Raw genomic sequence first — 16,834 nt, 5'->3', positions numbered from 1 at the left:
ATTTAGTTGTTGTAAAGCAAGAAAAAAAAACAGTCAGGCTATTTGCACATTTATTTTATATGTGCGATTAAAAACATTGCCATTTACTGGACTGCTGGACTAAGATTTTTTTTTTTTTTTTAAAAAAGACATTTAGAATCATAGCTTGCTGATGCTGTTTTTTTTTTTAATTTTATTTTTTTAAATAAAATTCTTAATGCATTTTTTCTAGCATGAGAGCATTTACAGCTGTTTGTGCTATTAAAACTTTCTCCTCTTTCAGTGTGGAAAATTCCCATCAGCTGACTTGAGTATACTTGCACCCCTTTCATATCTCTCTGAGTAACTTTGAACTTTATCTGTCCTTATTAGTGCAGGTGAAAAGTTCAAGGAGCCGACTGCCAAATGACCACATAGAAGAGAGATTATGTTATCACAGGCAGTCTAAGGGGGGGCTACAGGAATTGCCATTTGCCATTTATACTTGGAGAGACATATTAAACTTCACCGACCATTTCTTTTTCCCATGTTTCTCTTCCATTCAGTGGGAAGTTACCCTGCCTAAGCATTGACCACTCCCTGTTTCTATAGGCTTCACGCAAAGCTCAACGTGCCACGTATTTCCGAGGTGATGCTAGGTGTTTCATGGCATCGGATGCATGTAACGGTTACACCGTTGCCTTTCTTTTCCGCAGTGTCTAACTGACAAACTGAACCCTTTCATTGTCATTTACTTCTTTCTTCTATTTAAGCTGTTTGTGTATTCACAGCATATTCATTGCACCGTAATAAGTTCCTTGTTTCTCCCTGGATTTAACACTTGTGTTTGCCATTGCTTTTGGACTCTCAGTTTTTTAGACCTGAGCTAGCGCGCATGTACAGAGCAGTCACGGGGGTGAAAGTAGGAACACGGGAAGTATAAATGTATTTATTTGCTTATTTCTTCTTTTCGTAGTAGCTGATGGAAAACAAGGTAACGGGAACCTAGAAAGGCACAGTTCTTCGCATCTCTCTTAGCAGTCAGTGTTTGCTTTGGTGAACTGTGTTTCTAAAGAAATGCAGCATTCTCATCATTTCTTTCATTTTATTTAATTTTTTTTTTTTTTTCCCCCCAACACCCACGTCAGGATGCTATCAAGCTATGTGCATCAGGACATACAATGTAATAATTGTCTTTGAGTCAGGCGTGTAGCTATCTTGTTAATGCTAGATACTGTGTTGCAGATAGGGAAACAGAGTCACAGACAAAGTTTTTGGTAAACAGCTATGTGACTATTCGAAGTGGTGTTTGCAGAACCACGGAGTGTCAGGGCCTCGAAGAGACAGCGTGGACATTCTGGTGGCTTGTACAGGGCAGTAACTGCAATGCAAACTGACCATCTATGTATTACTCAAAGTTTGCATAGTATTTTAGCAGTCGTGATGCTATAATGCAGGGGAAAACCTTGCAATGAAAGCAGAGTAGCAACATCCTAGGCAGCAACAGGTGAGGACATGTTCAAGTGCAGCAGCTGCAGAAATAAAGGCAACAATCAACTTAGCTGCATAACTCCTCACATACACAGGGGCCTGCAGTGAGGTACCCTCAGTTCTGCTGCCTGCCCTTACTTGAGATCTGGGAGGGGGTGGATCTTGGTTTCACCCCTTCAGGTCAGTCAGATACATCGCATGCACCTGAGCTCCCCTGTGTCGGCCCTGCCTTCATACCAGGCGCTCTGTCACTAGTTCAGGCCGTGACTTGCATTTTTGCTGCACTGCACCTCTTTGTGGCACGAAGCAGTAATTGAGTACGGTACCGGTAAGCCCTTTGCATTACAACAATCCACAAGTTTGGCAGCTGCGCGTAGGCCCGTTGTCACACATTAACGTGCTGCGGGCAGGGCACCACTCCTAAGGTAACAAGTCTGCTGGTTTGTCTTGGACTTCCCCTATGAATAATACAATAAGTATAAAAAAAAAAAAAAAAAAAGGATCTGAGGCTTCTAAATCCTCTAGTTGAATTTCAATCTGCTTGACTTTCTTGTTATTCTTGATTGAACCGAGATCCGTGGATTCCCTTGATCTAACTTTTTTTTCCCTTCTAATGATACGGTTCTTAATTTTAGAGGGGAAGTGCCACTTGAAGATAAGGCAGTTTGTCCCATCAGAGACATAATTTCATTTTCCAGTTGTTTGTTATGAGCCATTGCAAACATGATTTACATCTTTTTCGAAGCAATGGTACACATTAAAAGTTGGTGGTAGCTGCTATGCTGCAGCAGGTGTTGTTATTACTCTTTTCTCAGCTGTCAAAAATGTTTGATTTCAATTATGCAAGTATTCTGCCCTTTTTGAGGGACTTCTAATCATGGAATCATTGTTCCTTCTAGGTTCCTCCTTTTCAATCTTTTTGCGTAGCTCATAACCACAAGGAACCCTGTAATCATCGAACACACCAGCTTTTTAAGAAATTCCTTTTTAAACAAGTATACTGCTGCCACACCCACCTAGCTTACCTAATATAATGCTGTGAATGCACTGGAAAGCATAGCAATAAAAGGAGTGTAGCAAACTCCTAGGCTGCAGCAAAAAAAAACTTATTCAAACACAATAGCCATGGATATAGAAAGAAAAAATCCACTTACCTTCCAAAGATCTCAGGCACATAGAGGTCTTCAGCTAAATGCTCTCGCCTTCCCTGCCGCCCCTTTTATGCGATGTGGGAAGGGGTGGGTTCTGGCTCCACCCCTTCCGGTCACTTAAATACATCGCATGCAGCTGAGCTCCTGTAGATTAGCCTTGCCTTTTCAGCAGGTACTTGGTCTTTGTTTGTGGCTTAGTGTTTCTGCTTTTGCTGTAAGGAATGTAATATATATATTTTTGTTTTTTCTTGTTTTCAGGTTGCAGACAGTAGGCTGTATGCCACCTCCCGTGTCATCTGCAGTAATTTTAACCAAAGCTGTTGGTGGAAATGAGGTGAGTGTTTTCTGTTTTTGTTTCTGAAATGTCTTCTTTCTCCAAAAAGGAAAACACCAACGAAGCACAGAAGTTCAAGAAAGTGTTTCTTTACAATGAAATTGTGGGGCAGAAAGCTTAATGTAAAACCTCTTAAATTAAAGCTTGGGTATTGCATTTGTGTTACACAAGAGATATGGTGAGAAAAACTTAGCTATCTGAGGTGACCGAAAGGGTTTTGTTAGAATTTAGAATTGATTGGAGTCTTTGTGCTTGTTACTGCACTCTGTTTCCTACTCATGTAATAATTCAGTGCTATGTATCAGTTCTTTTACAGACTGCGAATTTAGTGGGTAAGAACTACCCTTGTGGTGGTTGTCTGAATGGTGGTTATGATTAAGGGGTCCTATTGCAGAAGTTTCTCAAGGCACAAATGTAGCATGATGAGAGACACCTGAAGTTAATGAGGTCTTAACATGTTAGAGAGCATGATAATAAAGTTTGGGAACTGTGAGTTTTGGTCAGCATTGTAGGGCGAAGGATCTCAGCGGGACGGAAATGCCAATATCGTGGTTGTGCAAAGCTTTTTCTTACTCTATAGCATGCCATTCTCAGGAGCACCAGGTGGTTAGTGTTTAGGAAACAAATACAGGTGTCTTAATGCGGTTCTTTTTTTTTAGCTCTGCGTCCTTATACCTACAGAAGCTGGCTGAAAGGTAATGGGTGAGGAAGGGGGAGTACAGCACTCGGGAGGCTGTTTGTAATGCTAAGCGTTTTGAGGCGCTCTTCTAGACAATTAGAGCTGAATTATAATTCAGCTAGGGAGTTAGTTCCTCTGCATGAGGTTGGGTGAATCACACTTTTAAATTATGGCCTTTAGTTGCCCAGGTATCATTGTCTGAGTTCAGGCACTCGGGACCGATTGATGTCAGCTTTGAAAACACACAATAGGACTGAAATAGATTGAAGTTGTATTTTGTACTGACGAAGTGCTGCGTACTTCATCTGTCCTCTGAAGAGAGACCCAAAGCATCCAAAGTCAAGCATCTCTAATTCTGGGTAACTCTGATCCATAGTGCTATCTGCGTGCTACCTGATATCCAGGGCGGTAAGAAATCCTGATGTAGATGTTGTGAAGTGGATTAGTTAGTGTATGGAAATGTTATTCGACAACAGGGAAATAGTAATGTTTGAGCCATAGAAAAGTAAGTTTTTTTTAGTTATGATTCTAGATTGATGTGCTGTAGGTGGTACCGAAATGCCACTGAGCGACCGGTGTGGATGGAACGAGCTACGGAATGAGCAGCGGTTCAGCGTTAGCAGCGTCTTTTCTGTCCTTGCAACAAAGAGGAAATACTCTGTGGTGAAAAAGAAGGTGCAATGTGTCGGTAGGAGGCACTATGAAAAAGCATCTGTGTGTGGGGGTGAGGGAGGTAACATCTGGGTGATTAGTGTTTACTGTTATGCCATAGTATTCTTTTGGTGTGGGGTACATGTGCCTAATTTTCAGCAGCTGCCAACTGGGCATTCTGTCATAGAATTATAGAATCACCAAGGTTGGAAAAGACCTAAAAGATCACCCAGTCCAACTGTTCACCTATTCCCAATAACTCTCAATAAACCATGTCCCTCAACACAACATCCAGCCTTTCCTTGAACACCCCCAGGGTCGGCGACTCCACCACCTCCCTGGGCAGTCCATTCCAGTGCCTGACCACCCTTTCTGAAAAGTAATACTTCCTGATGTCCAGCCTGAATCTCCCCTGCTGTAGCTTGAAGCCATTCCCTCTGGTCCTTTCACTAATGACACGAGAGAAGAGGCTGACCCCCAGCTCACTGCAACCTCCCTTCAGGTAGTTATAAAGAGCAATGAGGTCTCCCCTGAGCCTCCTCTTCTCCACGCTGAACATTCCCAGCTCCTTCAGCCTCTCCTCATACGGCCTGTGTTCCAGACCCCTCACCAGCTTCGTTGCCCTTCTTTGAACACTTTCCAGGGCCTCAATATCTTTCTTGCAGTGAGGGGCCCAAAAATGGACGCAGTACTCGAGGTGCAGCCTCACTAGTGCTGAATATAGGGGAATAATCACCTCTCTGCTCCTGCTTGCCACACTGTTTCTGATGCAAGCCAGGATGCCATTGGCCTTGGCCACCTGAGCACACTGCTGGCTCATGTTCAGCCGAGCATCAATCAATACCCCCAGGTCCATTTCCTCTACGCAGTCCTCCAGCCACAGTGCCCCAAGCCTGTAGCGTTGCCTGGGGTTGTTGTGGCCGAAGTGCAGGACCTGGCATTTGGCCTTGTTGAAACTCATCCCATTGGCTTCAGCCCAGCTTTCTAGTGATGTCATGCGATGTTTGGGTAGTATTTGTGTATGTGACTGCCGGAGTAAGCTCAAACCTGTAGTTCTGTGCTAAACTGGTGTTGCTGAAATAAAAAAAATACATACTTATTAAGTTTTTACAGGTAGTTGTTAACAAGAGAGTGAATCAGGAGCTGGGCCTCGGGAACTGGCAGTTCTCAGTCAGCCTTTAGGGATACAGGACATTAAATGGACTCCAATCTTGGCGGGTCTTTTCCTACTCGGGTTATTCGATCAAGGTACGTGGAAGAGAAACAGCTTTTAAATGCACTTCTTGTAAATGAAGTCTGAGGCCAGTTTTTTCTGAAGCAGAGGGGCTTTCCAGTGCTAGCTGATTTTGGAAATAGGGTGATTGTCCGCTTTCTTCTTTGTACTGAGGGAGGAGAGCCTCTTAACGTTCTTTGCCAGTTCTCACTTTAGCCTTTGCTGCTATCTTTCTTCTGCTGATGTGAGCAGAATGGTGCTGGTTTTTTTTTTTTTTTTTTTTAGATTGCAATTAGTTTTTAGAGATGAACAAGAATTTAAGTGTGGGAGTCAACTACAGAAAGAGGCGATCGGGCTGTAAGAGTGATCGTTCATGACAATGTCTTCCAAACTGCTTTTGCTTCATCAGGCGTTCCCTTTACCTGCAGCTTGACTTTCCTAATGGTGTATAATGTTAAATGAAGACAGAAGATTTGCTCACAATCAGTGTAATGAAGAAGCATTTTGTGAGCTAGTTACTTTCTGAGCTGTCCCACCATTGTAGAGTGCCGACACGCTGACAGCTCAACAGACTTCTTGAAATGCAGTAGGTGGGAGCGCTGCCGGTTGACTGCTACAGCAGCACAGATGCTCGTAGGCTGTATTTCAGTTGCACTGACTGCTGTTTGTGTGTGTGGATGCTTGGAAATTCTGAGGAAAGTATCAAGCCTGGGACTGTCCAGGCGCCCCTGCCATGCTAGGAGTTGTACTCGCTGGGGCTGGTTTGTGGTTTACAGCTTCCTCTGTCAGTCACTCCTTGGGTAAAACTGAGTTGGGGAGCACATCAGTGGGTTTAGCTGGGACAGGTACAGGCCAGTTATTTTTGCAGTGATAGAAGATCAGGACTGAAATGCATTATGTAAGCTGCAGTTACCTCTGGGGGCAGGGTGATAGAGTATTTGGTCGAGTGCATAAAAAGTATCTGTGTTGTTTCTTTACAGTGAGATTATACTGTACGCAGGGAATTAGATTGCTAGTGTTACAAGATCCATTTATTTTATTTGACGGTACAAAATAAATTGTTGCAGTTTTTCTGGCTAAAGCAGGTGTAGCGAGCAGAGCTCTCTCTTAAATTTACCACTCAGTATTTTTACTCTTGCAGAAGGTACCACTCCGAGATTGTCGTTGGCTGTGCTTGAATCAAGTGTCATGTTATAGCTCAATAGTGGCAGCTATGCAGGCTACTGGTGTTTGTCTCTCTGATCCTTCCAACACATGATACATGGGAAAAGTCTTCCAGGTACACGTCCTCTTGACTTCCTCTCTGATTTTTTCCCCATGATGGCTGCGTTGCTCAGGAATATAAATGAAAAAATAGCAGTAGGAAAAATAAATCAGATTCTATATGTCATTTGGATGGTGTTTAAAGAAAATAGAACAGCTAAAACTGTCAGCAAGTGTGGACAAGCCCCCAGCAAAGTTTCCTGGAACAGACCAGGGGAGAATAGGAGCATGTCACTATTCCTGCCTACTTCTTGTTGTCAAAAACAGAAATTTAATTGTTTAAAATTAAGCACTCAGTAGTATTATGTAAAGTAAGCCCTGGAAAAAAGCAGTTTTTGGGAGCGGCTTTTTCACATCTTTCAGTGAAGTACATAATCAAAAGGCAAGCCTTTTGTGCAAAGTCACAGGAAAGACTGATTTCTCTAAAAATAGCTTAAGCTCTTTGAACTGTGTCTTCATGCACAGTAACCTTTTAAAAGTGAAGGAAGAAAATTAGTAGAACAAGCTGTGGCAGTTGGAGTCACACACCAGTGCATCCTAGTAGAGTGGTTGCCCATAGAAGGTAACACAAAGCAGTTGTTTCTTAATGCTCAAGATATTCAAATCAACCGTGTGGTGGTGTTTAGGTGTCTCTGAAGACCTGGGTTCTTGTTAAAATACACCAGTCCTCCCTGTCACAGTAAATCAAGTGTCATTTTCACATGGTGGTTTGCCTGAAAGTATCTAATACTATTTGTTTGTTTAACAAGTGTCCTCTTTCCCTCTCCTTTTTAAATTGACTCCATCACTTGTCATAAACTTAACATGAGCTTTAGAAATAGTTTTGCAAGTTCTAAATAGCCTACTCACAGCCTGAATACTTCTAGCTGAAAGCATAATTAAGTCTGCCGTCAGATACTGAACGCACATCTTCAATAAACTTACATAGGTGTCAGAGGACTATTTAAGCTAAAGTATCTTTACGGCACATGTACCATTATGCAGACCTAACTGTACAGGCATAACCATTTTATGCACATTGGAGCTGTTACGCTATTAAATTAAGCCAGTCTCATTTTCATTAGTCTAATCTTTTATTTATCCTGAGAGTTTTCTTTTTGTCATAACTCTGCTTTGAGCAGATGCTTTTCATTTGACCATCTCTTGTCACTTAACATTCTTCTGTGAACAGGGAGGGCTTTTAGTATCCATCAGCGCCTGGGAGAAGCCCGGATTATTACTTACACTGCAGTTGTCATCGCTACGAGCTTCAGTAACACGGCTCCAGTAGAAATGTGTGGAGTTCCTCATCATCTTCTCAGGTCCTCAGGAACCCCGAGCTGTTGTGAGCTCTTTTTAGTTTTTTCCTCAGCTCTCATTTATCACCCATAGATCTGAAACAGATTTACATTTGAAAGGAGCAGTTAGTGAGAGCATTCATCCCTGCTAATAGTTTACCAGAAACGAGCTCAGGGTAATCGAGGGATTTCTGAAATCCCTGCGGTCGAGCATTCCTTCTCTAATTCTTGGCTTGCATGTTATTAAAGCTTCAGGTTATCACAAGGCATTTGAAGAGCAGCTGACTTTTCACAGTAACATAGCCAACAAAGTAGTTTTGTGACTTAAGGCTTTAATTTGTGTCTGGTTACTAAAGCTTTTAGTCCAGGTTCTCATCTCACAGCTCCTAAAGCATCTTGTGGTAAAAATCTTGTCTCCTACTCACCTGACAGCATGCAAGACAGATTTTTTTCTGATTGTCACAAATTCTTCTTGTTCTTCTGGGCGTTCATCCAGTAACTTCTTTCTTCCTTTCTTTGCCACGTGCTGTTAAGATCCCTGTTCACTCCCTCTCTGTGTCACAGAAATCCATCTCACTGAGCCTGCTAACCAAATGTGAGCTGCAGAGGAAAAAACGCATACGGCAAAGATGAGGTAAATGCCAGGGAAACTAACAATTAACGCTCATTTTCTTTTCTGCACTACTTTTTGATGTAGTCTGTATGCATTTGGGAAGCATTGTTACATCAGCGTGCTTTTAACAGCTTCGCCTGTAACGCAGGCAGTCACAAAAGCTTGATTCCTTGGAATTACATCTGAGCACCTGGGCCCTGTCCGGCAACCATTTTGAGCCATCCCAGCCTCATGTCTTCAGGATTATACTTGCACAGCCAATCACCCTAAGACAACTAGGTAAGTGCTTTCAGAGGCATCGCTATCACTCTGTCACAGGGCACAGCCAGAATTAAGGTTTTTTTAAATCTATCTGTTCTGGAACACGCAACAAAGCAGGAAGGTGTTTGTGACATAAGGAAATCAGGACAGGAAAGGGGTCTTGTTCTCATACTTGGTAAAAAAAAAAAAAAAACTTAGTTTCTCCATATCACCCTGTGGTTACTTGTGGTTAAAAACAGAGAGTGCAAAAGCTTACCGTATTGAGCACAGAGCACGCTATGAAATGCATTGCCTAGAGAAAGCAAGCATAGGTGTTATCTGAATCAGCAAAACGTGTATTGAAATACTTCCAGAGCGAGGTCTGCTGCCTGCTAAAAGCACGCTTCTGTACCCTCAGCTGTTTGTTATTCACGGCTGTTTGATGAAATATTAAGTCTGTTTCCTGTGAGGTATAAGAATGTAACTTCACTTTCCACAGAGCTTGAAGCAAAAGACTAAGAGAGCAGCAAAGACCAGGGGGGTTGGACTCTATGATCTGTGGGGGTCCCTTCCAACCCCTGCAATTCTGTGATCCTGTGGAATATGCAAAAGGTGACAGCCATAAGAAAGTAAGAGTGATTTCTTTGTGGTAGTGGCTTCTCACACAGCTGTAATTGCACAATGACAGCAGGTGTAGCACAGGGGTCATTTTCTGACAGTTACCTTGAAGTTGCATACAGCAGGTGACCGCGACCTGAGCTGCAGTACAAGGCCCATTCCAGTTCTGCTGTCCTTCACCAGCTGGCTTAGAAAACAAACAAAAAAAGTTCCATATTAGCTTGTGTTTAGCAGTAGGTGAATAAGTTCATTTATCCCATATATTAACATTGCTGTTAATTTAGCTAAAAGGTAGAAGAAAAACTTGTTAGTGCTGCTGCTTCCCTAGGCAGTTTGTGTCAATTGCTCATGGCAGAAAATATTTACTGTGACTTGACTTTCGTAGATGCACCCAGCTGCTTGCCTTGGGGGGGGCCATGGACTTCCGCGTGAGCTTAGCTGGCAGTATTTGTTTGTGTCACTGAATGAAAGGTTTTTGTGTTACTAATAGAAAATCCGCAATGCTAATGCACTGCAGCTTTAGTTGTCAGAAAAGGCATTTTCTAAGTCTCTCTAAAAAGAGCATTAGAAATCGCGTAGAAGATTGCTAAGTTTAAGGATTTGAGAAATACCTCTCATTTAAAGATCATTGGCAGCTCACTGCAGATCAGTATAATTCAGACATCTATTGAGATAACATTGCTTCTCCTGTCTTATATTTGTCACTTGCTCATCCAAAATACAAAAAGCTTCTGGGTATTTTTCTGTGGAACAATTATTTTCATCTAGGATTAATCTATTTCACACAGTAACTCGCTCCAACCTATGGAGAAGAAAGTACTTCAGCTGCATTCAAGCTTGCCCATTGAGCTTTTCAGCTATTTACCTTTTTCAGCTTCCTTGTCAGGTGGAATAATATCTACTAGTCAAATATCTAATAATATTAATATCTAATAGTCAAATAACTACTTTATTGCTTACTTGTAATCAATCATAGCAACAGAAAGTTAAGCTAGATGTTATCAAAATAGTTGTCTTAGATATGTATTTTTCCAATCAGGTAAATGTAACATCCCTTTAGTGACAGCGAAGGTGTTGCTTCTCTTGTAGCAACATATTCCTTTAGAATGTATTCATTCCTATCCTTTTTCAGAATTATTAAAAATTCAGTAACTGATGTGGTAGGAGAACAACTTTATCTATATAAGGATATAAACAGGTAATATCTTCATCTTCACTTACAAAAGCAGAGCAGACCAACTTACTTTCAATGGAACTCAACCCTGAAGACAGGATACTTGGCAAGGTTTTTTCTCATCTTCTTTTCAAAAGGGTTTTTGTCATCTTGGGGCTTTTTTCTTAGAAGGACTCTTTGGCCGGAGAGCATGGAGAGCAACGAGAGCAACAGAGCAGCAGGCGTCCTGTCATTCAGAAGCATTACTTCAGGCATAACCATGTGGAACATCTTGGCTTTATTAGGAATCTGAAGACAGCAAGCTGCCAGCTTTTAGAAAAGCCACTCGCCTCCTTGGAATTCTTCTTCACAGCTAAGGCCCCCAGAGCCAAGCGCTTTCCTGTTCAGGTACTAGGAGAACTACTACTGCAGAAGTGCACACTCCTGCACTTGCACGTGGAGCCCTTTTGCAAAGTTGGGGGCTTTCTGGAAGTTTTTATGTACGCACAAGAAGCAGATCAGCAAAGACAGCATTGTACTTATCAACCAAAACAACCAGAGGCTAATAAAGTGTGCCAGTTTTCTTCTCACTCGTGTGAAGTCAGTCTCCTTGCTGTAACCCTTATCATCTACTTCTACAGTGGAAGTCCTAATCCACTGAAGCTTGAGTGTGGATCCTTTGGCCAGACTCTTTTCTTGTTGCAGTCACCTAAACTCTTACAGGCTTTCGATACCATCCAGTGCATGCACACCCACTGCACAAGTTCCATCTTCAACTGCATACCCTAAAGTCCTTCAAAAGGAAATCTTGACACACCCCTCAGGACACAGTTACTACACACAAACAACTTTTAGTCAGAGACACAGGTTATAACAGGGAGTACATATTTGAAAGCACTTGAGTGGTGCTTACAAATGAAACCTTGCCATCAGGCACTACTCACATCACACACCCTTCAAGCCCTGTCTCCTACACCCCAGTTTGGGCTATAGGAACACCACCAAAAAGCACCCACCACCCAGGAGAGCCCCGGCACCAAGCCCCAGCACCGGGTTAACCCCACTACCCAAGTGGGTGAGCTCTTATCCCTCAGGCACCCTCCATACAGGAGGGGCCCGAAGGCAAGACACTCACAATGCAGAACCCACCCTCCCTCCAAAAAAAAAAAAAATATATCTCTTTAGAGATAGTGCAAATTTCGCAGTCTAGCAAACAAAAAATTGGGGAAAACCCTCCTGGCAAAGTGCGAGGAGGGTTTTCCCCAATAAAAACTAAACAAATTGCTAAAACTAAAAGGAATACTCACACAATAGAAAACGCACTTCTACAACTACTCTACAGCCACCAACCGCTGAAAAAAAGAAACAAGGAATCAAGAGTGCTAAAGATTCTGACAACCAAAACACCAACAGCTAAGAAAAAAAAACAAAGAGACAATAGAGTGCTAAAGGCTCTGCCACACCCAAGACACCAAACGCTTAAAAGCAAAAGAAAAGAACATAAAGGAAGGACCGAGTGCTCAAGATTCCGACACAACCAAAACACCAACAGCTTAAGAAAAAAGACAAAAACATACAGGGACAGAGTGCTCAAGATTCTAACAACCAAAACACCAACAGCAAGGAAAAAAAAAACACAAAGAAACTGAACAGTGCTCAACATTCTGACACAACCAAAACACCACCATTGTGCACCACTCACCACAAAACCGAAAAGCCTGCATCTCGGGTCACCTGAGCTTCCCTTAGCTCACAATGTATCCTTCGGCACAGCCCCACCTCATTGTCTTGCTGGGGGAGATGCAGCAAAGATGATGGCAGGATTCAAAGCCTTCCTCCAGGAGATGGACTGCAAAAAAAAAAAAAAAAAAAATTACTACACCCTTGTAACCCCACACCAAGGCAGCAGCACCACAAAAAGCACTTGCTCATTACTTACCTCTCCTTGAACTAACCCCATTCAGCTGCCACGCACCTTCAAGGCTGAAAAGGAAGCAAAACAAAGCAGGATGGAGCCTGGCCTCCAGAAAGAGCCCAGGCACCCCCACAAACCAGAGTGCTTGAATTCCCAGCACCCTGCTAGAGCCATAAGCCCCATTCCAACAGAGAGACACAAGAACACAGCTCACCTGTCTGAAGGACCACCGACAACTGCACAGCAACAGGATCCTCAGCCTGGACATGCAGGAATAAGAGCTCCTGCAGAGAGAAAAAAAAGCACAGAGAAGTGGTCAGATCCCCAAGCCACCGGCACTCACCTGTTCTCACATCACCACTCAGGCTCGTCCTTGCAGGAAAAACGCACTGCTGAGGCCATTACCCTGCAACAGAACTGTTGCACCTGTGAATACACAGATATTACACTAAGTATTGAACTTTTTGCCTAAGCAGGTTATTAAAAAAAAACAAACACAAAACACATACAGGGCTTACCCTTAACCGAGGCTCACCAGAAAACTCCAAGAGAAGCAATCCCAGGCAAGAGATTCATTTCCTCCGGGATTCAGCTCTTAAATGGAGTCCAGGAGACACGAGCCAACCTCCACCCCTTACGGCAGCGCAGGTGAATTGCCTTCACCTGTGCTCCCAGAGCTGACTCATTCCTCACCGCCTCAGGTGGTCAATAAGAGGCTCAGGCTGTGATTCAGCAGTTCACCTAAAAGGATAGAAACAATGGAGAAGACAAAAAAAAAAAAAAAAAAAAGCAGATTATCTGCGTCACTTCCATTTTAAGCCCTTCATTCTGCTTCTCACCCACAGAAGCAGGGGCATTAGGGCACCCGGGGGAGCACAGGGCGTTGCCGCATTCTACTCATCCCGGCAGCCGCAGCACCTGCAAAACAACCAGGTGTGAGCTGAGAGCAACTCAGGGAGCTGAGCACCAACCCCCCACCACAAGGAAAAACAAAAAAGCCCTTGGGAGCCTAGCAAGCTCGAGAACAGCACCACGGTGTTCCCTAACGGCAAGGGGAGCCCAGCAGCAGCCCTGTACTGGCTCCACAAAGAGCTGGGTGAGAATCCAGAAGCTACCTGCCACCAGTGCCCCTTCCTTGTACTCCCCAACTCCTCCATCTCACCAGTGCCAGAACTGCTCACCTGTTTAAGCTGAGCCTTGATCCTCAACACCTCACCGCAGCAGCTCTCACTCACCCCACTGCAGGAGTAAAAACAAACAAACAAACAAGCAGACAAACAACAAAGGAACTCTTGACCTCAGGCTTTGTTTTTTAACCCCAGCAGCAGGTCACAGAGGGGCAGGACCAACAAATCCACCCTGCTCACTGCCATGGCAGCAAGATGGGCAGAAAGCACCCAAAGCCCTCTTCAGTATCTTTAAGGTAACAGAAGCCCAGCACTGCCACTACCCCAGCCCCCAGAAGAGCAGAATGGAAGCTCAGCAGTCTCATGCCACAGGCAGGGAGCCCCTAGCGACCCCCCCGGGCAGTAGCCCGCACAGCTTGGTACTCCCATCGGTGCCAGAAATAATCCTCGCTGCAGGAGGCCCCGCTGTTGTCCTCAGTCTGAAACAAGAGAAAAACAAGAGAAAACACCAAGTTAAACAAGTCAGCCATATTTTGATCTTCAGGAAAAAAAAAAAAAAAAAAAAAGCTTCGTGCTGTTTCTCACACCCAGCAGCACCAGACTAAGGTGCATGGTCTCAACATACTTACTCGAGCGCCTGCAGCACCCTCAAACCACCCAGCCTCACTAAGAGGGTAGAGCGAGAACCAGACTGCAAAAGCACCACATGGGTGCAAAAAGGCCAGGCAGGTACTGCCCCAAGCAGGCAACGACAGCCTGGCAGTAGGCACTCTGGACTGGCTGTAAAAAGAGGGGAGCCCAGCAAACTCACACTAGCCCCAGAAAGAGCAAAAAGAACCAAACCTACAAGCAGGAGCCCTACGGCAGCTCCAAAAAAAAGAGCAGGGAGACCCACAAAAAAAAAAAAGCAGGCCAGGAGCAGCAGCAGCAGCCCTCCAAAAAGGCAGCATGCAAGCAAGGCAGCCTCCTGGTACAGGGAGCAGGAAGAACCCCCTGTGGCTCCCAGTGACCTCTGGCAGGGTTTAAGAGGCTTGGAGGGAGGGCCCTGCCCTGGGCTCCTAACAGGGCGCAGCTGTGCCTGGGCAGCCCTGCCGCAGGTGGAGGTGATGGGTTCCTCAGCACAGCTGGGCCGCCTGATGGCCCTCCCGGAGCCCTGACAGCTACCCCAAACTGTGAGGCTTCACATAGCCAGACAATTCAGACCTTACACAGCTTGAAAAGTTCCTTATGAGATATAATGCCGGTGCATGAGACGCTCACAGTTGGACACGTTATCTCTGGGGAATTGACAGTGTCTAATCCAGACGCCAAAGATCACAAGTAGTTTAATTCTTTGCTTCCCACTATGATTTCATTCCCACCTTTTTAAACATAGGGGAAAAAAAACCCAACGCTGCTGTTTATTGCTGCATTACACAGACTTGAGGAAGGTTTCGTTACTTTTGAGCTACGTTCATCTTTGTGACAGCATCGAGGCAAATACTTTCATCACTTCTCAACAATAATTCTTTCCTTCCGAACACATAGAACAAAGTAAAGATAAGCAATGTTCAGTCGCAAAGGAATGAATCGAAACGCTCTTGCACACGCTGATATGGTAGCACAGTCTGAAGTAGCTGATAGTCCTCCTAAAAAGAGACACTTTGAAGTAAAACAGGACAGAAAAGCCAGGTGAGCAAGGCTAAGGATAACCGTGACTCGGACTGCCATCTCGTCGCAGGGAATAGGTACTCATTGGCCGGTTTAGTCAGCAGACTTATATTGTGTTTCTAGACAGTGCATGTGTGCACACACGCTTTTCTGTGAGAGCAGTGAGCGATAATGATCTCCTTGGAAGCTTGGCTTCAACATGCTGGGAGCCGTGGAGCAAACGTTCCTGACAACAACAACATGGCTTGTGCATAGAGTTCACAGGCCTCTGTGCGTCTGCTTGGGAAACTGTTGGAATTCGTCCGTGTTGTGCTGCTTGTACAAGCGGAATATCAAGCCCCCGTATTCAAAAATGTGCCCCCCCATACGCTCGTTGTCCTGCAGCTGCTGAATTTCTAGCAAGGCTTCGCCTGCAGCGAAGTTATTCAGAGCTGTCTGCAGTTCCTGTGCCATTTTACTTCTCGGTAAAATGGCAGAGTTCATTACTCCATGTTTGTACATCCTTACGGGTACGTAAGAAGAGGCGATTGATAAACACTTTATTTGTACCCTGATTTACAACCATAAATGACGTGTAGCTAAATCTATGGCAAGTGACGTTTTAATGGCTTGGAACATCTGGAAATGTGAACTGATGCTGCAGGAAGAAGCTCTTATAACTGGAACTACAGAAAGTCTGCTTAAAACAGGCACGGCTATCAGGGTTCATTTTGCTCAACCACAGTACTGGGGTTCAAAAGTATCATGCTCTTAGGAGAACTTTCCGTAGCTTCAGTAGATATGATTTCCCATAAATCCTCGGAGAAGGGGGAGCGCACGCCACATAGATAGGTTACCTGGAATTCCAGAAATGTCAGCATTAAAGCTAGATCGGAATGGGATATCTCGGTCTGTGGATGTATTTTGCAATTCCGTTCTTAACACGGATGAGTCTGAGAGCTGAACTCTCCTGCTGTAAACAGGGCTCCAACATGTACTCGCGTATTCTTTTTTTAAGCGTAGAACATTTCTTTCTCATTGTCTTTGTCCGTCTACTTATGCTTAACGGTCTCCCAAATCTCCCCCGCCTCAAAACTTTATCCTGCTATTAGGCACCATACCCCACAGAAGCATTTCCTTACATCTTTAGCTGACTGTTGACTGTCACATCCCTCCCCTTTCACATCACCGGTCAGTTCCAGCATGGGGTTTGCCTTTTTCCTGACTAATACACGACCGCACCGAGACCGGCCGCCGACTATTTCCCAGCTGCCCAGACTATTCGGTTGGAGTAGCAGTCAGTGCTTGCTTCCAGAGAGTATTTTCCTCGGGTAAATTGCTTGTTACGGTACCTTATCGTACAGCATCGTATGTAGTAGTGTATTAGTAGCTTGTGGTACTGTCACAGACTTGACTGGATTGATCTATGTCAGTGACAGGGGCAACAGACCTCTGCCCTCCCCCCCCACCCAAGTCCCACAAAAATGGGAAGGAAGGAAGCGAGGAAAAGAGCAGCGGCAGC

The 16,834-nt window shown here is 44.2% G+C and overlaps 1 protein-coding gene and 2 long non-coding RNA genes across 7 annotated transcripts in view; 1 reads left to right on the top strand and 2 right to left on the bottom strand.

The window, feature by feature from the left end:
- SLC10A7 (solute carrier family 10 member 7) overlaps window positions 1-16,834 on the top strand; it is a 148,001-nt gene that overhangs the window by 9,614 nt on the left and 121,553 nt on the right. Inside the window, exons 3-5 of one of the 5 annotated variants that reach the window (XR_007376575.1) lie at window positions 2,859-2,934; window positions 4,161-4,288; window positions 5,369-5,610. Coding sequence is in view for 4 of the 5 variants with exons in the window: in XM_048942659.1 (XP_048798616.1) it covers window positions 2,859-2,934; window positions 10,831-11,430 (676 nt within the window). In the remaining variant the exon portion in view is untranslated. Of the gene's footprint in view, window positions 1-2,858; window positions 2,935-3,593; window positions 3,630-4,160; window positions 4,686-5,368; window positions 5,611-10,830; window positions 11,608-16,834 lie in introns of those variants that run through there. The other 4 variants (XM_048942660.1, XM_048942659.1, XM_048942661.1 and 1 more) reach the window with 4 other exon arrangements.
- Window positions 5,735-9,678, bottom strand: LOC125692318 (uncharacterized). Its single transcript, XR_007376587.1, has 2 exons — window positions 9,594-9,678; window positions 5,735-8,617 (listed from the first exon to the last, which is right to left on the bottom strand). It is a non-coding gene; the product is annotated as an uncharacterized LOC125692318 (long non-coding RNA).
- Window positions 11,022-12,486, bottom strand: LOC125692322 (uncharacterized). Its single transcript, XR_007376591.1, has 3 exons — window positions 12,344-12,486; window positions 11,949-11,993; window positions 11,022-11,127 (listed from the first exon to the last, which is right to left on the bottom strand). It is a non-coding gene; the product is annotated as an uncharacterized LOC125692322 (long non-coding RNA).

The sequence above is a fragment of the Lagopus muta genome, chromosome 4 (genome assembly GCF_023343835.1).
Source record: "Lagopus muta isolate bLagMut1 chromosome 4, bLagMut1 primary, whole genome shotgun sequence".
Taxonomy (NCBI): domain Eukaryota; kingdom Metazoa; phylum Chordata; class Aves; order Galliformes; family Phasianidae; genus Lagopus; species Lagopus muta.
The sequence above is the reverse complement of the archived record's forward strand: the minus strand, read 5'-3'. Positions and strand labels throughout refer to the sequence as shown.